The 24,067-nt window shown below is 36.1% G+C and overlaps 1 protein-coding gene across 1 annotated transcript in view; it reads left to right on the top strand.

Annotated features, from left to right (window-relative positions):
- The window catches only part of LOC131050885 (exocyst complex component SEC5B), a 131,344-nt gene that overhangs the window by 38,454 nt on the left and 68,823 nt on the right, over positions 1–24,067 (top strand). The window contains exons 7-11 of the mRNA XM_057985178.2: positions 2,267–2,371; positions 7,153–7,227; positions 7,439–7,576; positions 7,741–7,932; positions 9,049–9,204. Of these exons, the coding sequence (XP_057841161.2) occupies positions 2,267–2,371; positions 7,153–7,227; positions 7,439–7,576; positions 7,741–7,932; positions 9,049–9,204 (666 nt within the window). The remainder of the gene's footprint in view (positions 1–2,266; positions 2,372–7,152; positions 7,228–7,438; positions 7,577–7,740; positions 7,933–9,048; positions 9,205–24,067) is intronic.

Genomic DNA, 24,067 nt, shown 5'->3' with positions numbered 1-24,067 from the left:
GTCAAGCGCCCTAGGTAGCCAAGCCCTCTTCTAGGAACGGGGTCAGATTGGTTTGGGTTTAGGCATGGTTTTAATGGTATATAAGTTATATTACAAAGAATTAGTTAGTTATGCTCAATTAATGGTGATAAAAGCTAGTAAAATAGATGTTGCTCTTGGAATTGACAGTGTGTAAATAGGGGACATTACACTTGTTGCAAGGTTTTACTATTAAGAGTTAAATGCACTCCCTCTCGTAACCCTCCTTTAATAACTAAGAATTATAATCTAGGGTAAACTAGGGTGATATATAAAAAGGGGCATTACAAGATACACATACTCATCATCATAATGACATCTCAATAGGTCTCGAACACAATGCATATCCAAGCCATAACTCAAGGAGCAACCTCTAGGTCTCCGAGTCAAGAATCCAATCCCGGAATAATCTCAATTGGGATCTCATGGATGCATGCCTTGACATCACAATTCATCATACCACAAGCCAATTGGGTCCATACACCCAAGCAAGTAGGTAGAACAACTCAACGGATTCATAGAATAGGATAAAAACCCAAAAGACAATTTAGTGCAGCCAATTGTGAAATTCAGGAAGCAAATGTGACATTCTACAAGCAAATGTAAAATTCAATTAGCAAATGTGAAATTCCTCAAGCAAATGTGAAATTCTACGTGCAAATGCAAAATTCTACATTCAGTTGTGAGAATTTAGTAGTTGCGATATTCTGCTTTGTGAAGCTACCTAGGGCATCAAGTTCGACCTAAATAAAGTATGGGAGGCCAAAATTGGGGATCAACCCATTTGAGAGCTACCTCATGAGACTTTAAAAACACAATTAAAACACCCATAAAAGATTCCCACGGAAATTGGGCAACATTTTGCCAACCTCATTTTCACATTGATGTCTGAAACCCACAATCAAAACAACCAAACAATCACAAGGAGACCAAATCTATGGCATAGCATGGTCCCAAATCACTCTACATTGTTTATTGAAATTACTAAAAGGATTCAATTTGAAAGTCAAAGGAGGAATGAAGACCCCTACCTCAAACTTGGAGTGAAACCTTCAAATGCAAAGCAAAATCCACATGCACCACCAATGGCCACAAGATTCAGACATGATAATAATGCTGCGATTTCTTTAACATGATGGGGACATGACATATCTCCTGCAAGTATGCGATGTCAGTGATTGGATTGAGGACAGCTAAAGTGCATTGGAAAATGTTTTTTGGAGTTTGCATATAATTATCACAATACTTCTTTTTTAGATCTCTCAATGCATGATTTTTATCAGATTGGGTGGCAGGATGTGGGATATATTTTTAACACCTGCGAGCGTTCTGAGTACCAATTGCAAAATCTTGCCATGCAATTTCCTCTTTCTGAACTAGTCTAAATAGGCGGTGCCATGTAAAAATTCATGATAACGAAGAATGTTTTTGAGGATGGACAGATTCACTCATCCTTTCCCTTTATGCTACATGATTGTATTTGTAACAAAAGATGCATTTATGTGGCTGACAAACTTGTTACACAATAAGGGATGGCCTCAATCTGTGATATTGTGCTCTTCAGTGTTTATTTGACAGTCAAACTTAGTTTTATCTCACAGTTGCAAATGCACTTGTTTAAGTGAGGAAATGTTTGAAGCGATTTGAAGCAGGTGATTCTCATTAGGTACAAATACTCAAAAAACTGTTTTGCCAATTTGCTAGAAATCATTGAAATTCCAGCATGATTGTCACATCTTTCTGGAATTCCTGACTGCTTTGTGCTTTCTCAATGACATGATCAATTATATATTGGATAAAAGTCTTAGGGCTTACTTTAAGGAATGAAAAACTAAAAATATTATTGTAGATGATTAATCTTAGGTCTTATATTGGTCAATGAAAGAGGCAAGCATATTACCTTGAGGAATTGATAGTATTATATTGGAAGATTAAAATAAGCTCTTATAATGGTGTTCAACATAAACCATATAATTTAATATCACTTATTACAAGTTTAAGCAAATGTAGCCAATTTAGATATATTTCATATAAGTATTTTCAAATTCTTTAGAAAAGGATTGTGAATTCACACAATAATTTTTAATGCATTTTATGAAACATACTAATGGTTTTGCTAATAGTAGTTCTTAAGATTTTATTTTCTCAAAAATATAGATGTTTTTGTTGAATAATTTTAAAAAGATGTGCAATCTCTATCTATGAACACTTTTTTTCACACCGTGTTTATTGTTGTATATATGTGTAGGTAGGCATACTCAAGAGAGTTCTTGAAGAGGTTGAAAAGGTGGTTCAAGAATTCAAGGCAACACTTTATAAGTCTATGGAGGACCCTCAAGTAGAGCTGTCTAATGTGAGTTGTGTTTAATTTTATGTGGAGTTAACATTTATTTGATTTACAGTTTCTCTATGGGTTCAGTATACAATTACTTTGACTTTTTTTTTTGAATTCAAGTTTCATGATTGTTTGTCTACTAAGCTGTATAATGCTTTAATAGTAGTTTTTTTTTGTCAGTTGTCAAACATTTTCTGTGTATGATTAAGAAACTGCGAAAGCATGTTTTAAATCAGAAGTTTACCAGAAAAATGTAAAGAAAAAAAAGAACAGTTCAAGAGCTGTCATATTTATTACAAAATATCAGTTTGATTCACATGATCCTGTTCTTATATGGTTTAGAATAGCAGAACCTGTCTGTCAAGCAGTGCCTGCAGTCCTTTGATTGTCGAGGAATTCCTACCACATGTAGAGCTATGGCATTACACATTTGAGAGAAACAATGTGGCTGAAACAACCTCATGAAGCACAGTCTGCCCAAAACTGACCTACCCAGAGACATGAAGTCACTGAGGATTTGATAAACATCTCACACTTGCTCTGAGGAACCTGTTTCTAAGGTACCAAGGTTTAACCAAGATCCACATTTCTCCTTCCAACTTGTTTGTTCTTGGTCATATACACCCCGTATGTATTTGCAGAAGGGGAACAGAACTAAATGCATGGCTACCTAATGCTGCTAATGGAAACCAGAAATCTGCAAAAGATTTCATCAAAGGGGCTTATCAATCTCCCAAAATGCAGCAACTGCTCCAAGGTTTCAACCTGTATCATCCACTGCCTCCTAACCGAAGTCAAGAATAGAGATAGGCTCTAACCTTGCAAAAATGGGGCTCTGACTAGATTAGTATTGACCAAAACTTTTCATAATTGATTCCATTAGTAAGACCCCTTTTCCAATTTTCAAAGGCCCGTTCTGCATGCATATTAATTGAAAACAGATAACTCCACTTTCCTGCACCTGATTTGCTATATGTGTGATGAAAAAGGGAAGGAGAGGAGGGGGTAAAAGGGATAGCACATCTTACAAGGAAGTCAGAGCCCTTTTCCAATTTTCAAAGGTTTGCTCTGCATGCATAGTGGCTGAAAATATATGGCTTCTGTTTCCTGCTTGTGATTTGCCAGGTGTGTGAATGGTGAAGCGAAGGAGTGAGGGTGGTAAAAGGGAGGCTGCATCTCACAAGGAAGAGGGGGTAAAATGGGGAACACAACTCATGAGGAAGGGAGGGCAACTTGGTAAGGAGAAGCCATGGACGAAATTATGAAGGAACTTTTTAAGGGAGCAATCATTTGAAATTAAACTTCGTAGGATGGGAGAAAAGTGGGAGTGGTGGAGCACACAAGAAATTATAATGGAGAAAGGGAAATTATCCAAAGAAGTTCAAAGGTTAGCTAAATGATCAGCAGGTTTATTTTCATCTCTTCAGATATGACACAAATGGGCCATCCTTATGTTCTTTGTGATTGTATAACAATCGTCTTACATTCCCAGTGGCTGCATCTGTCACTTTTTACAGTATTGATGATTTAGTTGAAGTCACCTTGAAGATTTAATTCTGTCATCCTTTCTCATTTTGACATTTCAGTCCTCACCGTAGTGCTCTAGCTTTGGCTACATTGTTAGTCGTCTTTCCTAGTGCTTCATGGTTAAGTACATATAGTATCTATAATTCATTATTTGGGGTTCAACCATAACAGGCTCTTATAAGGAGACATGATAGGGTGCCCAAAGCGATCCCCACGCTAGGCCCAAGAGCAGATACACCATCCCGCTTGGCCTCATGTGGCCTTTTGCCATCCATCCTTCATGAGGTGGTGTACCTAATCAGGAAGCTTGTACCTGCCCTCCCTATTCATGCCATCTTATTCACCCTCCTATGATTGAGACTCCTTTGAATCCATTCCAGCAATCAACCACATATCACCTTATTAAATCTGGTGTCTTCTTGTGCAAATGTGATGAATGTTCTATGCCATTATTGCTGATCTGTTTTAAGTAAGGTGAATTGATATAGATGCTGAAGGGTTTAAGTTCAATTGAATACTGATTCACTCCCCTCATTCTTAGTATTCCGGTGTGTTTAACAGGATGTGCCTCTCACTTCTTAGATATTAGGGACATTAAGGGTGTGTACCCAAGTAAACATTAGAATTATTGGGTACACATCTCCTATGGAGTAGTAATCAATTTTTTTTTGGAAAATAGTATTTAGTAATTTAAGAGTTCCATAAGACAAGGATTTGCTTAAGAGCTCAAAAGTGTCATCATACAAATTACGATGTAGTTGACAATCTATTGTAAACTTATGGCTCCTCACCCTATAAGCAACGAATCTTTGGCAAAATACATATATTACACACAAATACTCATTAACTCTTATTCAATATTGACCATTGTTAGGGATGCACTCATGTTGCAAACTAAGAGGCCTCCTTGGTTGGGATATCATTCTTGAGATAGGATTGATTTTAATGTATTTTGTCAAGTTTTGGTAGCATTCATATCCAAATGTAGGGGCCAATTGTTTAATGCTCTTGTCCTAGATTTTTATAATCTTGTCCAAAGAAAGTGTCATGATTTTTTAGTGCTTTTGCCTTAGAGGGGACTGAATTCATGTGTATTTTGTGTCTAGAGAGGGGGTCTTAGTTTCTAGTATTCTTTAATTTGTTGAGTAGGTCTAACGGCTAGCTATTGCCATACCTAAGATGTATCTCCTCCTCATGTTACATAGGGACATGTACGTTTCCCTTGTGCAAGATAGAGACAACTGAAATAATGAAATTATTGTTTGAGATGAATTGAGATTTAGTGGATTACTAAGAGATTATATTGTCAATGATTTTTTGGGCTTGATGGGGAATATAGAGTTGGTTGGAGTTTTGAGTTAGTTATGCTTTATGATGATGAGCATAGAGCATTTTTAGTTGGTGACATGGTTTGGTTATGTTTATTTTTTTTCAAATTAGAGATCTTGGTTAGATATTTATATTTCGTGGAATTGCCAATAATGCATATTAAGTAGTGTTCTATGAGGATATGCTCTTAAGGGTTTTTGTTGCCTAATTGTGGAAGGAAATGTCGATGTCCCCTTATTGTCCCAATGGTGGAACCTATAGGGTTGGCTATGCTTGGGATGGCCTTGCATTGCAAATGACTTATGGGGATGCCATTACCAAGGCTACTAGGGAATTGTCAAGGTGTCCCTCAATCATCCCAAGGATGATAGGGCACCCCTTGTGGTAAACCTAATAAGTCTAAATTTTTTAAAGGAAACACTTGTAACTAAAGAAACCCTAAACCTAAATTGAAAGGAGTGGGAACCTTGGTACAATTTTCATTGTGAGGGAGGAAGAGGAAATGGTTGAGGGAGAGTGTGAGGAAGAGGAATCACTTCAATTGTGGATTTACGAATCATTAATGTAAGTTCACAACAAAACTTTAATTTCAAAATTGTCAATTTTGATAGCTGTTTTTTGGCTATGGTTTCAATAATTAATTAAAAAATAAAAAATCAATATATGAATCATAATATTTGTTTTTTACTTTGTTTTTAGATTCTAGGATGTTCAAATTATTTTTTACTTTTTCAGATTTTACGGTTTTTTAATTTCTATTTAAAAATTTTGAAGTTCAAAATTAATCAGCTTAAAATAGATAGCTTATCTTTTATAAATATTTAATATTAAAAATTTAAATCAAATAAATTATAAATGGGCTTGAACTTTTGTGTATCCTTTGCTTTTGTATCATAATATATATTGTTTGATCGGTAATAATATCCCGAGACAGAAAGCAACAAAAGGGCTAGCAGCCACAAAAGAGTATAAAAGTGGGCATGCTTAAAGACCTTGTCAAATAATTACCTAACACCTTACATCCTGTCAAACTTCTTTTACTTGTGAGGTATTAGGATCATTTAAGAAGATACTTTCTTATGTGAATGAGATTTTTTATTAGAGATCGCTGTTCATAAATCTGCAATCCCCTTGCCATAGGAGAGAACCTCATCCGCAGTACATTTAGAAGGTGTCTATTGGTGGTGTCAAGGTAGTAGTAGATGTGGTTACGTCAGCACTATACAATTTCATTATCATAACTCTTTGTTGAAGTGAGAGTCGAACACATTTTACAATCTACTGATGTGATAAAGATGTGGGTTCATTTTTGTGATGGTGCCACAATTTCAAGGCTACAAAAGTAGTATTTCCACGAGCGAGTCCCACTTAATTAGGAGCTTTGCTGGAATATAATCTTGTAGCAAATTATTGTAAATAGGCCTTATTGAATGGACCCTTGGAAATATTATCCAACAACTTGGAAGGACAATTGCAATTCACAATACTCCCTATTGAAGTACTTTGAGTGATCTCCTTTTCCCCTTACACATCCATGTTTCCAATTTTAGATTCCCAAGCTCCTCTTTGTCACTTATGTTATAGGAACTCACAATGACACTACAGAAATGTAGCTTATTGCTTGCTAAATAAGGTAAAGACTCAAGGATTTTTCTTCTATGTTTCTTATTTCAGGTTGTGTGAAGCACAAAAGTAGAGGATAGATAAAAGTTGGAATCCTTTCTTTAGTTCTCCTTGCTATAATCTAATAAGTTATAACTACTTTGAAATCTACTGCTTTTCTAATTTGGAAATTCCTTTTGTTCTGAAGCATCATGCAATTGAAAGAATTTTAACATTGTTTTAATTTTGGGCATGCCCGTCTGTATTTTTAATGGAAGATTTCATTTGTTGTTTTCTTGTGATTGGCTTGCTTATAATATCTGATCTCTCTTTCCATTTAGCTTGAGAATACCATCAGGCTGTTGCTGGAGTTGGAACCTAAGTCAGATCCAATATGGCATTATCTTAATATTCAGGTCAGTGATTTTAAAGTATGCATTGGATTCTTTTATTTTTCTTCTTAGGCATTATTATGCAAGTAACTGTGTAATATTTTGACTTTGGAGTATACGCAATGAAAAGCATAAGATTACAAAAAAGGAGTGAAGGTAAATTAGTTATCAAATTCCTCATTTCATGTTTGTCTTTTTTTGGTATTTGTATTGAGTATTTCTTTCCATTGCTCAGAATCGCAGAATTCGTGGTCTTTTAGAGGCCTGCACATTTGACCACGAGGCTCGAATGGATGCTTTTCACACCCAAATTCGTGAGCGCATGCAATCGGATGCAAGATGGAAGCAGATTCAGCAAGAATCAAACAAGAGTGTATGTTGTTTGTTTGCAAACTAGAAAATATTTTCTGTACTCTTTTCATTTCTCAGCTCTCTGGTATTTACCTTTTTATGGATTCCTGACACAATATAAGGACAATATTATTGTTTTTTATAATTATTATGTTTTGTGACTATTTTTGAGTGCATCTTCTGCAGAGCTCAGTAGATTACTCCCTTCTTCTGGGGGATAATGAAATGAGAGGAGAGCCACATCTTAGAGAATCATCAGGTGAAGAGGCTGATGCTCTTCGAGGAAGGCTCATTCGCAGACTTACTGCTGTAATTGTCCACCATGTACCAACATTTTGGAGATTAGCACTTTCAATATTCAGTGGGAAGTTTGCTAAGGTAGCTATTACTATGTTGTGACACTAATCTTTATATTCTGTATACGAAGAACAACCATTCAATGTTAATAGGCCTAGTCCAATGATTTGAAGTTGTTTTCTTCTATGTCATTCCTTGATGGGAAAAATCTATTAATCTATCAGTAATATGAAGGGCACACCCTATTGGATTTCTTATTTAACGCTACATCATGCTTTTTCTCTGACCTTATCATGGTTTGAGAAACGATTTCATTCTAATTTTCTCTAAACCTAATCATGGTTTAGAGAAACTCTTTCATCTTAATTTCTCAAGTGCTGTGAACAGAGATTCTCAGATAGAAACTATAAAATTAAACGAAATACATCTTGAAGGAAATGCTTTAATCTGAATATTGATCATTTGATTTTATTTGTTCTATTATTTACAGATATTTATAACAGTTGTGTCATTCATTTAAAGGTGGCCTACTCTTATAAAATGCATTATTTTGGTTTCAGGCAGATGCCAAAGTGACATTCCCATATATGCACACATGTGCCTTGGGTTTAGGAAATGAGTTTTTGTTTGTCTGATTCGGTTTTTGTGTCTATAGTAGTTTGACACTAATAATTTCTGTTTTTGGTTATTGTTCCCTTTCTCCATATCTGCCTCATCGCATTATGCTCATTTGTCTCTATCATATTTAACAAAAATTGAAATAGTTCAATAAGCAAACAGATTTAGTGCTTTTGAATTTGTCGATGGTATGGTACTATAAACACCATTCCTTAGATTTATTGGCAAGGGAGTCAACAACTCCCTCGCCTATATTTCCTAAGGAAGCTCAACACTTTATGTTAGCGGCATGGTACTATAAACATCAACTCTTTGATTTATTGGTGATGGAGTCGAACAATGGCCTATCCTGTTTTTTAAGGAAGTTCAATACTTTAAGAAAAAACTTTAGGTGTTCATACTTGGGAGTCTTATGTAATGAGTCATGGCACTTGCATTATATTTAATATTTTCATTAACTAAACTTTTGTTACTACTTAAGGAACGTAGTTAACTTATAGATTCAGTTATATCATATTTTACTATTTGCTTTGATGTTCTTGGAATAACCTGCTCGCATACCTATATTTTTAATTTCAGGTTTCTCAAGTAGGCTCAACAAATGGTGTTCTTGAGTCAAGCAAGTATAAAGGAAGTACCGGAAAACAAAACTCCAGTGAAATAAAATATTCAAATCATTCAATGGATGAAGTTGTTGGAATGGTAGATGACATTATATCTGTCTATGATACCAAGGTGTGTTCCTGTTTATCTCTATACTGTGGAATCTTTTCATTTGCTAATTATCTTCTTGGTAATGGCAATATTTTGAAGAAACATGCCCCTTAGATACATGAACTCCCCACACATAAAAGATCACAATATTTTGAATACAGTATACATCACAGGCTTTCAATGCAAATCCATTCTAAAATTGGTAAATTCTTTTTGGTTTACTTGAAGCAATGAATTGTTGTTTGGGTCGTGGTTTGAAATAAAAAATCACACCCATTCACAATATGTAAACACAAGACATGGCCTTTGGCTAGTTTTTATTCTATAAATTCATCCACTTTACATGTTCTAATAAAGTCAAATCAACTGTACTGTAAATAAATTCTTGGAGGTGTCTGAGAAGGTCTACTAGTGGTTGTGTGGAGTTTTGTGATAAAGAAAATTACATACCTGGGTATGTAACAGTATGTTGCACTTACATTTTTTCTAATTAGTGCAATATTTAGAGAGAATGATAGATTGGTATGAATGATCAATGCTTAAAATGTTGATTTTTTAAGTTCAGTTTGGAACTTCTGCACAAGTTCAATGCAAATGTGCAAGTAGTTCGAGTTATTTCTATTTTGTAATTCACTTAGGTGATAAAGTGAAAATCTTTTATTAGTTAATTAAGTCTAATAAAGCGCAGATAAGCATCAATGATTAAGACTTATCTTCTAAGTCATTTCCTGCATGAGATTAGCTTGCTTACTTTTTGCAATATAAGATTGCTATTTTTGGAAGATTAGATTTTTAGCTGAATAGTATAATGATAGCAGCAAGATGGAATTTTAATAACTTAGTACAGTGAAAAAATTGTGCACAGCTGTAAGTTTGACAGTTGTGAAGGATTCCTTGTAATCTTTTGAAGGGATGCAAAGCAGATTTCAAGGTGTAAATTGTTTGTGTACTTGTGTTTGTTTCCGCAATTTGAATCTCAATGATTTGTGTGATTAATTAAATTTTCTCAAAGAATTAGGTAATTAGTCTTTGTGATTGGAATTTTAATATAAAATGGATGATGTTTTCATGAATTCTTTAGATTAGTATAAATTTTAATAGATTATTTTCATTGCATTTGTTAAATGTGCTTTAAAGAGTTTTAAGTTTTTGCTTGTGGTAAAAGAGCGATTGGCAATATGTTCTTTAAGAGCGATTGCCAGTACTGTGAAATACATGATATTTTTCATGAAGTGGAGGAGTTCGGTTAATTTAGTGAAGAGTGTAAGCTAAAACAAACTTAAGGTCTGAATGTGGCATAGTAATCTCCTGTTGCAGTATATTTGATTTATTTCTAGGCAATGGTTTAAGCAGGGACTGCATTCTTGCTATTTGTAATTCACTGTATATATGATATAGATACATGGAAGTTGACAGAAAATACAGCAGCTAATGAAAAAGTAAGGAATAAAGGCAACCGGCTATCTTTATAGATCCTACACAAAAAGGTGACTTCTTCATGGAGCTATTAGGACAGTAATACTGTAAGTTTGCAAAGTTCAAGGGTATGTTTGTAGACATAATATGGGAATTGTTATCGAGTACTTTCCTGCACTTGGAGCACATTGGGATAACTGTTATCATAGGATTGAAGTTAATGTATTTCTATTGATTCAATTAGTGGAGTATAGAAACTAATTTACCACATTGCTTTCTTAGTGGTTGGCCTAGGGAAACCTTCTATGGAGGTCGTGTTGGTGTATGTTTTATCATATACCGAACATTAGAATAAAATACCCAAGGATACTTTATCCTCTCTTGAAAAATCACTGGTTATGTTAAGATTGTGAGAAGATCATATAGCGATTCCAAGGTTTCTTTTGTTAGGTCTTGACGTGTGGATAAGCTCAATGGGCGTTGTGATATGCTGGTAATACACAAAGGGACTTACGCTTGGCGTGTTCAATTCACAATGGAGATTTATCGTTTGAGTTCTGGATCATGGATTTCAAGAAAATTAAAAAGGAGATAAGGTTTAGAAATTCGAATCTATTCCTAAGAATTCAGGAGACGGTAAAGACTAGGTGAAACTAATAACAACACATTGTTTCGCCACACTTAGGACAACTGCGCAAAGCATGTGCAATCTTCTAAGCTTGTGCTCAAGATTTTCACACTTATGAATAATACCAACAATTGAGCAATATTACTCAAAGTAGAAGTTAAGCATCCACATCAAAAGCTCAGGCTAACTTTACACATTGAATATAATATCAAACTAAAAATGAAAACAAAAAAAATAAAAATAATATCAAACTAAAAATGAAAACAAAAAAAAAACTACTTAGGAGCTTGATCAAACAAAAAAAAACTTAAAAAAGACTAAAAGGGTTCAAAAAGGGTTCATATTTTGATGGCATCGTACCTTATTTATCTCCAATGAGTAGTCACAAATGTTGACAGCAGACACTCTTTCACTTTTTCCCCCTATTGCTGCAAATGATTCCATTTGTTGATGCTCCTTTATGCTTTCTCTCCTTTCTCTTCTACCCCCTTCACAAATGGTGCATTCTACTCTAATACCAATTGTAAAGTCCCCTATTTATAGGCTGTCAATTCCCAAAGGGAAACATACATTACTACCTACCATGTTACAGTAATTACGAATTAAGACTAGGGTTGCTCATAGTATAGTTAGGCATCGTCCTTATTCAGGCCTAATCTTAATCCCCTTCTAATTTCTAATCCCGGATGGGAGACTTGCTTGTCTAGGGCACAATGATACCATCTCCCTAAGCTCAGAGTACTGGAACCTCAGTCCATTCACCCTTGGGGCCCACAGCTCAGATTTCAGGATCATGAGTTCTTTCACCCTTGGGGCTCATCTATCATGAGATGGTTTTACTCCGCCTCACCCTAACAGCATCACACCACTCCTCAGGAAAAAGGAATTAGAACTGGTTAAGAGCTTGGGACTGTAAATATGTCAATATCTTGTTCTACTATGAATGTATACGAAATTAAGTATGACTGTCATACATATTACAGTCTATATTAATATTACTATTAAATTGTGCATAATAACATTATCAGGCTTCATATATTAAGCATGCATGTTAATCACATCCCCATGCAGACCACCAGGAACATGGATGTTACTGCCTGTAACTTAATAACAGTTCTGATCTGATCTGATCTGATTGATGGTGATGTCCTGGATGCTTTGATTCCTTTCCTTTATATCTCTCAATGTGAGGGAGAGGTCACACCTCTTCATCATGTATGCCCTTTGGCAAGAGACACACCCTTTCACCATAAGCATCCTTTGAAAGAGTGCAACTCTTCATTATTTCTGCCCTTTGAAAGGGACACAACCTTTCACAATCAGATCTGCACTTCTGATTCCCAAATTATCCCCCCTCAAATAAGGTTCTCTTCTCCCTTTTATATCTCATATTTGAGGGAGTCACAATTCTTCATTTTATGTCTTTTGACCATTCATTGGCTCAATTAAATATTAATTATATTCTTTAATATTTAATTTAATATTTAATATTTTAATTTTATTATTATTATTTATTATTAAATTCTATTTTAAAGTGGGGACATTACAGATGATTTGAAAATGAACGTGTATACTATTTTAATGGTTGATAGGTCCACCCATGTTCCTTTTTTGGATTTTTTTTTCAATCATCATTGAGAATGTTTGGCTGTCTCTGAAACGGTTGAAGGACATCAAAATACCTAACTTAGGGTCATTTGTATTGTGTGCATACATTCTGGATGAGCTATGGGTTGTTTCCAAGTTGTACCTTGAAACCTGTATAATTGTATTAGACATAATGTTTTAGTATGGATATAAGGTGATATTAATATTTCATTATATATTATAAGTTAATTATGTCTAACAACATGGTCAACATACATAATGTAATATCCCCTTTTTGAGGCTTTTCAATATCTTTGGGAACTCCAACTTTCTTAGAGAGTGCCAGACTTTTCAGAGTGGAATTCCAACAGTGGTGGTGAGTTTAGGAATTCAAGGTGAGTCCCATGGTACTTTTTGGGTACAATTTTGGCATTCTGGGATCTCTCCGTACTTTTGGATAATCTTGCTATTTATGGAAAGCACCAATTTTTATAATTCTTGTGTGCTTAAGAATGTTTTGGCATGGTTGGAGTTCATTTTAGGTCCATTCTAATATTTTTGGTAACCTCAGCTAGATGTGTGAATTTTTTTTTAATAATTAAATGTTAGTTGTTGAAAAAGAAAAAATTAGAAGGCAATTTATGTTAATTATTTAATTGGAGTATAAAGTTACTTATATGGAGCAAAATTAATTTTTATTTATAAATTGATTTTTGAATATAATTTTCGGAAATTTTTACCTGAGGATTATAAAAGGAGGTTGAGGAGACTCATTTGATGGATTCTTGGCATTGTGGAGGTGAACGGATTTAGCCACCCTAGGATGAAAACCCTAAGGTGAAGATTGGTTTCAAAAGTGAAAGATCTTCTTTAGCCAATTGTAGAGTTGGATTAAGATAGAATTCACATTAGAACTGAGTGTGTAGGAGAGTTTTGATTCGTAGTGAGATATCGATTCCATGTGTACTAGTTAATAGTTTGCAAATTTATTGAGATTGTAGGCAATAATAAATTTGCAAAAAATAAAGGATTGAAGTTATTCCAGTATTTCATTTTTGTCGCTTCATTTGGAAAAGAACTAATGGACACCATAATGTTTATGAGTATGGGTTGTGGAAATTAAATTAAGGTGTGGGACATTGTATGACATTTTTTGGAGGGTCCATGGATATTAGGAGGGTCTTGGGAAAACTTGTTTGCAGGCCCAGATGTTAGGTGCAGGTATTAGAGGAGTCATTCATGGTGAAAAGAGCCTTGTTAAGTTGGCGTGAGAGACCTAGGAAGTCACACCAGGCCTGGATAATGTTTGCCGCCCTTGTTGAATTCATTGGAGGAAGTCATGGCAGCCTGTTAGGGAGTTTGCAGATGTTTTGGAGTGATATCAGCTGTTTGGCATGAGCTGGAGTTGTTTGATATGTTCTCATTAACTCTCTTTCTCTCTCTCTTGGGGCAAGGATAAAACATTGATTGTAGGCATGAATCTTCTGACGTTGATTGTTGGGGCAAGGAGAAAACATTGTAGGCATGAAATTTTTTCCTGGATGTAGATTTTGGACAAGTTTAGGTGGAGGAGCTTTGGAACGTTTGTGCTTTGGTTTTTGCTGCTAAAAAGCACAGGTGGACTTTGTTATCAGGGAATGCAAGGGCATTATTTTTTATTCCCTATCTCAGGTGTGTTCATGCACTAGATCATTCTACATGACAATGTTCTTGGGTCTTGGTTGAGATGGTGTCTTTTGTGCTTGTTGGAATTGTAATGGTTTATATGGTCTTTTCTAGGTATGTTTGAGAACATTTTTGCTTCACAGAGAGATCAGAGATCATCTTTCTTATTGAAACCGGTAAGAGCCCCAAGTGAGGTCTCTCTCTATCACAAGTTTTATTTGGGCCTGAACTTTTTGGTGTGAGACTCAGATTCAGTGGTGTTTGTGATTTGGGTAGGGTCGCTTGGCTCTATGAAATTCTGGTTCAGGATATAGTAGTAGGATTTAGATTTACATTCCAAATATATGTGGCTGCAGTTTTAGAGGGTCCTGCTTTTGTCTCAGGATCTTATCATTGTTGCATACTATTTCCCTCATCCTTCCTTTGATTTTGTTGTGCAAATTGTGGAAGATACTATTCTTGATCTGTATCGAGATCTCTCATGACTAATTAATTTATAAAAATATTTTTATTTGCAATTGAATATAGAAAACCTAAACAAATTCTGAAAACAGCACAATGAATTCTAAAATGACACTTCATTAGGAAATATTACATCTCTTACAACATGGAAACTTTGCTGTGAGTCTAGAGACAGTGTGTAGTTATAGCTTAATCAATTCTTACAATTAAATGGGGCAATCATAACTCAAGTTTTCTGTTGGTCTTACAAGAGGCTGATTGTTGGAACTTGGTTTTGAAATGGGGCTGCAAAGTTGAATTGGAAGTTCTTGAAGCTGACCGTGAGCTGAAATGCTGTTCTAAAGTTAAGAAATTTTGTTGACACGTATTGCTATGCTGGGACTAGGTAAGTGCTGAAGCTTGACTGCTCAAACTGGACTTCACTGAAACCTCCAACTGAACTGACTGAAACTATCAATTTGGAACTATGCTGAATGCTTTAAGTTCTGTGCAGTTTCCTAACTGGAACTGCCAACTGGAAGGCTAAGGTTTCTCATCCCCAGTCTCCATATGAGATGTCCAAGGATTTACATCCTTGTATCTCAAACAATCCTCATGGTTTTGGTCCTAGGATTACGTGAACATGCTGCTCAAATGAGGGATCAAGATAAAATTTATTGAATGACTTTCTTGCTGCTCACTGCTGGTTTAAATAGGGTCATGTGTTCCTAGGGAAATGGCTTCTAGGGTGGCCACCTCCTTAAATTAGATTTGCCAACAAACATAATTTATGCCTATCACCTCCTTTACTTGTGTATTTTAAAAATTAAAATGTGATATTATGCCTATGAATGCTAATCACATCTTGTTGGGTAAACGTTGGCAGTCTGACAAAAAGGCTATTTATGATGGTAAAAAGAACACTACATTCTTACTAAGAATGGAAGAGAATTTGCATTGAATCCACTAAAGGATAGAGGAGAAGTGGACAACAGTCCAAAGGTATGTTTAATTTGGGGAAACAATTTTTACATGATAGAAAAGAGGAGGGAATTTGTTTTGCATTTATTCTCAAACTTGCAGAAATTAAAACAACAAGCATGTAAGATGAAATCCAATTGGAAGTGCAGCAATTGTTAAAAGCATAGTTGGACTACTTGCGACTTGGCTCGACTCGCCAAGCCCTTGAGAAAAAAACTCAGCAAAAACTCAAGAAAAACTCGGAAAAACTCGACGAAAAACTCGGCAACGTAAAAACACGCTTAATTTTAATAAAAAATGCATTCTTTTTGCAAAATTTAATGAGAAGATGCATCCAATGAGTCAATAAATGATAACACAAAAGAAACAAGCTGATTCTAGATATATTTAAATGCAAAGTGTCTACAAAATCGCATCCTCATGAGGAATGCTGATGGCTGGAAGCAAAAAAGTAAAGAGTTTTTGTAAAACCAAAAGTAAATACATCATTACAAATTACAATTACAACTTGCTCTTCCCAGCTCTAGCTAAACTAGAGGAGAGGTAAAACTAGAGGGTCTAGTCCTAGAAGTTTGCAGTGGGTGTGACTGTGCCTCCTTGCTCGGTATGGCTGGCTCATCCTCCATCTTGGATGAAGCTGTGTCTCCACTTGCTTGTGGCACTGGCAATGACTCCTCATCCTCATCCTCATCCTCTTCCTCCTCAATGTCATCTAGCGTGAAACCAAATCCACCCCCCTCCTCCTCGATAGCTTGCCTCTCCAAATTAGTGTTTTCATCCTCAGAAAACAATGGAGGTTGCTCCTATGATGTCCAATCAATGTAAGGATCTATATCATCCAAGTCAAGTAGACCACCTGCTACTTCCTCTACCATCCTTACGGGCAATCGAAGATTATATTGCACAAAGACAAGGTCATTGAGGTGTTTTTGGGCTAGCTTGCTCCTCTTCTTCATGTCGATGGCTTCAAACAAGCTCTAATTGTGCTCACGACTGGATGAACTACAAGGTTGACATAAGATTCTAAGGGCAAATGTTTTGAGATTTGGGGTATTTCCACCCCAACTTTGCCACCAAGCATCTGCAAATTAAAATTAGGTTGAAAGTAGCACCCCTTGCCGGGGTCTGAGGGTGAGAAAAAGAGGGGTAGAGAGATAGGTCTAGATCTTGGTGGAGATCTACAAACGCGCAATATTTGAAATTTCATCATTCATACTCATAGTTCCAAACTTTCAACTCTAAAATGTATAATACCAAGATTTCTTCAATGCTAATTATGTTGTTATATGGAGACTAATCAGACTAGGAGGTTAAATTTTCCCTACTTCCATCAGCGTAGTTTCCCCCTATATTTTTCGACGGGGGTTTGGGGGCAGTGCCCCCAAGTTGGGGTCAAGGGGCATCGCCAAAAATACTTTTATTTTATAAAGGCATTGGGTGTTATAAAGTATAAGAAAGGAAAAAGACATATTGAAATGCCACTTATACTTAAATGTTATATTTCATGTGTATATTTTGATGAAGAGAATGAAACTGACCTGAAAAAACAAAATTTGATAATTTTTTGACATGTTTGGGCCTCTTTTTTTAGTCTAGCCGAGTTTTTTAAAGAACTGCGAGTTGAAGTCATAAAAACTCGACGAGTGTTCCATCTATGGTTAAAAGAATTTACAAAAAGTCTATCAAAGAGTTGCTAGATGGCTTACCACTCAAAAGAAGCATTAGACATTGCTTGGATTTGATCCCAAGAGCAAGCCTACTAAACATGGCAGTATACAGAATAACATTGGTAGAGAATGAAGATGCGATAAGGCAAGTTCGAGAGCTATTGGATAAGAGTTAGATAAGAGAAAGCTCGAGTCCTTGTGCTATATCAATAGTATTGGCACCCCAAAAGGATGGTGAGTGGTGTATGTGCTGGATTTATGAGCCTTCAACAACATACAGTAAAGCATCGATTTCCATTACCTTGGATGGATGGGTTGATGGATTGCCTCAGTGGATCCAAGTACTTCACAAAGAGTAATTTAAAGAGTGGATACTGTTAATTCTTGTAACATCGGTCATACCGTTTCCGATACATGAATTAATTATATGTTAACATAGTAGTATATACGTTAACAATAAACTATAAATAAATATCGGATTAGGGTGTTTGCCACCGGTCACACCTCTTCTTGTCATCGGGCTGAGATCAAACGATTTATCATAAATCGTGATCAGCCAAGCAAATGATTTGTTTTGTTAATGTGCGGTGATATTATGAGTGGTACGTAGGAAGAGATGTGTCTTCCCACATGGGAAGACATATCTCTTCTCTACGTACCCTCTCATTCACTTAGATATATAACATGCATCCAATGGGGAGGAGGACAATACATAAATTAACAAGTGTTGTGTTTCCTTCATTCGCACTACTGCAGTTCGAAGTAAATCCCAAACTATACCTTTCATCTGTTCTAGCCTCTTGATCACAGAATTTAATTAAGCTTAACATGGTATTAGAGCTAAGTTAAGGAAGATCAAATTAAATTTTGTAATGATCATATAGACATTCACTCGGCTCTTAGTAGATCACATTCCTATAATCCTAATGGCAACTGGAGTTAGGTTTGAAGATCGACTAGATGGAGCATCAAATTTTGTGTCTTGGAAATTCAAGATCATGCTTGTTTTGAAAGAAAATAAAATTGACTCCCATGTCAAAAGTGAAATTCCTGAACCCTCTGATGATGTAGAGAAAATTTAGTGGAGCAAGGATAGTGAGAAGGCTCTTAAGATAATTGTGGATTCAGTGAGAGACCACATTGTGCTAATTATTTCTAAATATGAGAGTGCCTTTCAAATGTTCAAAGCCCTAGCTGACATTTATGAAATCAGCAACACTAGCAGAGCTCTCACCTTGAAGAATCAACTACACCATATAAAGATGAATAAAGGAGAGACAATTACATCCTATTTCTTGAGGATCATTGAGCTTAGGGATCAACTATCCACTATTGGACATCTAGTAGACAACAAAGAACTTGCTATGATGCCCCTAATTGGACTTCCTACCTCATGGGAATCGTTCATTCAAGGAATCAGTGCTCGTTCTAAATTTCCTAAGTTTGGTAGATTGAAAACCGATTGCATTCAAGAGGAATCTCGGCTTGTCAGAAGAGGAATAAAACAAAACAATGGCAATGAGGACATTCAAGTTCTAAACTCAAATTCCCACAAGAAAGGAAAGAAGAAGAACTTTAAGAGAAAAAGGGACAACGACTCAAATGGAAAGAGGTCTTCAAAGAAGAAGAGAGACATTTCTGAAGTACAATGTTTCAGATGTGACCAATATGGGCACTATGCAATGAAGTGTCCAGACAGAATCAAGCAATAGGCTTCAATGGTAGAAGTCAAGAAAGGGAGTGATTCCGAGAGACTAGTCTTCTACTCAGCCCTCTCTAGTCAAGTCGCCTCCAATTCCAACACATGGGTGATTGACAGCGGAGCATCTCGAGACATCACTGGATTTCGTGAGCACCTAGATACACTTGTGGAAAATTCAAATGAAGAAGTGACAATTGGTGATGTCTCAAATCATCTAGTTATGGGAATAGGAACCTGCAATATCAACTTAAAGTCAGGCATATCCCTACAGTTGATTGGAGTTCTATTTGTACCTGGTATAAAGAGAAACCTTGTCTCAGTTTCTGCACTTGAAGATAAGGGTTACAGATTAACCTTTATGGAAGGAAAGGTACTTGCTTGGCCAAAGAACTCCACCATCAAGAAAGCCCACACCATTGGAGTAAGACAAGGGAGCCTCTATAGACTTTGCACACTCCACCTCAAGCCTTGATTCATGAGACTCCAGATTCGAATGAACTTTGGCACAAAAGATTAGGGCACCTTCATTTCCATGCCCTACCTAAAATAGAGAAGATGGTGATTGGCTTACCCAAGCTAAGTCACAGTTCTTAAGGAGCATGCAAGGGGTGTGCCTTGGGAAAGAATACTAAAGGGTCTTTCAATTCTAGCAAACAGTAAATCCAAAAATGTATTAGAATTAGTTCATTCTGATCTATGTGGACCCATGTTTGTACCCTCCTTAGGAGGATTTTTATATTATGTAATATTTGTAGATGATTATTCTAGGAAGACCTGGATATATTTTTTGTGGTACAAAGAGTCTGAAGAAATCCTTTCTAAATTTAAGCTAAGATAAAGGTTCTTGGCATTTTAGGTTGGGTCCGGGTCCTGGTTCTTGCCTGGTCCTGGTCCTCCCCGGGTTCTCCCTGGGTTCCACCCGGGTCCTGCCCAGGTGGATGGCAGGACCCACAGAGAACCCATCCACCTGGGCAGGACCTGGGTGGAACCTAGGGAGAACCCAGGCGGACCCAAGAGAACCTAGGCCCGTGGGTTCCCAAAAACGAGGCCCACTGGTCATAAAAACACAAAATCCAATAAAAACATTCCTTTTTCAATATTTTTTTAACATGTAAACCCATGTCTCTCTGATCCTTTCCAATATGCTTCATCGGTCTGCTCTGAATTATGTTCTTATCCTCTACATAAGGCTGCTCATATATTCTCTTGTTCTATCGCACCAAGCTGTTCTAGAATACTGCAGATCTGCTTTTATTTATGTCCTTATTATGTTCATCCTTCTGTCCCAATGCTATTCTTATTCATCTCTATCGTGCTCTTAGGATCCTTTTTTCGTGGTTGAATGATGTAGTATTTTATTATTCTTTGTAATATTTGATATGTTTATAACTGCTGTAATATATCATTGCAGCAGTTACATTGTATATTTCATTTTTGTATGGATTGTATCGTTGTAATAATCAATAATGGTAGTGATAGTTTATAAATTATATAATTATATTTTATAATTTTGATGTTTGAACATACATACATACATACATACATATATATGTGTGTGTGTGTGTGTGTGTACGGACGAACCCGTACCCGTACCCAAGAACAAATAAAAATTTGCCGAATCCGCGAATCCGTACCCAAATCCGTACTTGAATCCGAACCCAAACCGGTAACTTAGAATTTAAAGGAATTCGAAGCTCTTGCAAAAAACATGACAGGTAAGAAAATCATAACCTTAAGAACAGACAATGGGGGGGAATACACTTCTGATATGTTGAAAGATTATTGTATAAATGCTGGGATTAAGAGGGAGTTAACTGTACCTTATAACCCACAACAAAATGGGGTAGCTGAAAGAAAGAATAGGACTATAGTAGAAGCTGCTAGGGCTATGTTGTTTGACCAAAATATAGAAACCTCATTTTGGGCTGAAGCGTCTAGGACAGCTGTGTACATTCAAAATAGATGTCTTCATTCTCTTCTTGATAATTAAACCCCTGAAGAAGCCTTTACTGGTAACAAACCTGACTTAAGTCATCTCCGGATCTTTGGGTGTCTAGTCTATATTCATGTTCCCAAAGAAAAGAGATCAAAATTAGAACCTTTTGGAAAGAAAGGAGTATTTGTTGGGTACTGTGAAGCCTCTAAGGCTTACAGAGTATACATACCTGGACAAAGGCAAATTGAACTAAGCAGAGATGTCATCTTTGAAGAAGACATAGCATTCAGGAGGTCCAAAAGCTCTAATGAATTAGAACACCAGGATCCTCCTACAAGCATGGATGAGGATCCCACCCCTGAGATTCAGAGGAAGACCACTGAAAACACTGAGCATGAAGTTCAAGACTTACCTTTAGAAGAAGATTATCCCGAAACTAGGAAGAGACCACTTTGGGCTATAAAGATGCTTCAAGAAGCTGAAAATTATGCTGCTCCAAAGGGGACTTGTAGAGAAAGTAAGAGACCTAACCTATTTTCTAGTTATGCTGCCTTGATGGTTGAGGCCATTGATGCAAAACCTTCCTATGTTGGAGATGCTCTCAAGCATCAAGTTTGGAAAGATGCTATGTCAGAAGAGTATCAGTCAATTCTGAAAAATGATGTTTGGGATATTGTGCTTAGGCCTAAAGGCAAATTTGTGGTATCTTCTAAATGGCTCTTCAAAATCAAACATGCAGCAGATGGCAGTATTGAGAAGCACAAAGCAAGGTTTGTTGCCAGAGGTTTTTCACAGAAAGAAGGTATTGACTATGAAGAGACATTCACTTCTGTTGCCAGATACACTTCTGTCCGAGCAGTTTTGGCTATTGCAGCATCTAAAGGATGGAAAGTCCATCAAATGGATGTTAAGACTGCTTTTTTGAATGGTAAGATTGAAGAAGAAGTTTATTTGGAGCAACCTGAAGTTTTTGTGATTCATAAGGCTGAATCACATGTCTGCAGATTAAAGAAAGCCCTATATGGACTAAAACAGGCCCCTAGAGTATGGTATGAAAGAATTGATCACTATCTCTTGGAATTAGGGTTTTCCAAGAATGAAGCAGATCCAGTTCTCTACTACAAAGTAATCAATGGTGAATTATTAATTCTTATTCTTTATGTTGATGATCTACTAACTACAAGAGAGGATAATCGTATTTCTCGATGTAAGAAAGAATTAGCCTCTGAGCTTGATATGAAGGATTTAGGAATTCTTCACTACTTCCTTGGATTGGAAGTTTGGCAGCAGGCAGATGGTATAATCCTTAATCAAGGAAAATACACCATTGATATACTCAAGAGATTTGGAATGATGGATTGTAGATCCATGACCACACCTATGGAGACAAATCTGCACAAGTTAAAGGAATCAGTTGTAGAATCAGAGTTTGCAGATCCTACCCTCTATAGACAAATTATTGAATCTTTGATGTATTTAGTAAACACAAGACTTGATATATGTTATGCTATTAATACACTAAGTTAGTTCATGTGTGAACCTAGGGAAATACATCTTGTTGCTGCAAAACATATTCTGAGATATCTTCGAGGAACTATTGGTTTTGGTGTGAAATATAAACATGTAGACCTTGACCTACATGGATTCACTGATTTTGATTGGGCTGGAAGCATAGTTGACAGGAAAAGCACATCAAGATGTTGCTTCAGTTTAGGATCAGTAATGATCTCATGGATATGTAGAAAACAATCTTCAGTTGCTCAGAGTTCTATAGAAGCTGAATACATTGCGGCCTCCATGGGAGCAAGAGAAGCAATATGGCTCCGGAAACTGCTTGTTGGACTGTTTGGTTAGCCTTTAAATCCTACTATCATCTATTGTGACAATTAGAGTTGCATCAAGCTTTCAATGAATCTAGTATTTCATGACAGGTCTAAACACATTGAGATTCCTTATCACTATGTTCAAGATATGTTGGAAAGGAATGTGATCCGACTGAATTATATTAGTACAGGTGATTAGATTGCATACATTCTTACCAAGCTTCTCTCTAGGATCAAGATTGAACACTTTAGAGATAAACTTGGTATGGTTGAAAATGTTATTTAATTTTGAGATAGAGTCTCATTTATTCTGATATACTAATATATTTAAGATGTTTAATGTGTGAACTTTTTTATTTGTCATGTGTGTGACTCCATGACTTCATGGGCCCTCCTGTGAACATTATTGAAGGGTGACGACTATTCAATAATGAACACTTGTTGCAAATTGATATTGTAAGGTGACGATTTTACAATTATCAATTTATCTATCTTGATGGATATCATGTGACTTGATATCTGTGGACATGTCATGATAGTATATATCTCTGAGACATTATGGTAGATATCAGTTGGTTGGTATCATTAAATAAACCATAATTATCATAGAGATCTTCATGGTGAATATTATGGACATAATATTCGTGGACATGCCATGAATCATTATCAGTATGGTAGGCATCATGTGACTTGATGCCAATGCACATACCTTACTTGATAACTATGAGTTATGGTGAGTATCATGAGACTTGATATTCATTATTGAACCATATCTCTGGATTTCACTATGGTGTGATATCTCTTCCCTTCACAATCAATGGATGAATTGTGATTTTTCTCTAACATGAAATGTGTCCTCCCTAGTTAAGAGGGAGTGTTAATTCTTGTAACGTCGGTCGTACCATTTCCGATACATGAATTAATTATATGTTAACATAGTAGTATATATGTTAATAATAAACTATAAATAAATATCAGATTAGGGTGTTTGCCACCGGTCACACCTCTTCTTGTCATCGGGCTGAGATCAAACGATTT

The sequence above is a fragment of the Cryptomeria japonica genome, chromosome 11, assembly GCF_030272615.1.
Source record: "Cryptomeria japonica chromosome 11, Sugi_1.0, whole genome shotgun sequence".
Taxonomy (NCBI): Eukaryota; Viridiplantae; Streptophyta; class Pinopsida; order Cupressales; family Cupressaceae; genus Cryptomeria; species Cryptomeria japonica.
This window is presented reverse-complemented; position numbering and strand designations above follow the sequence as displayed.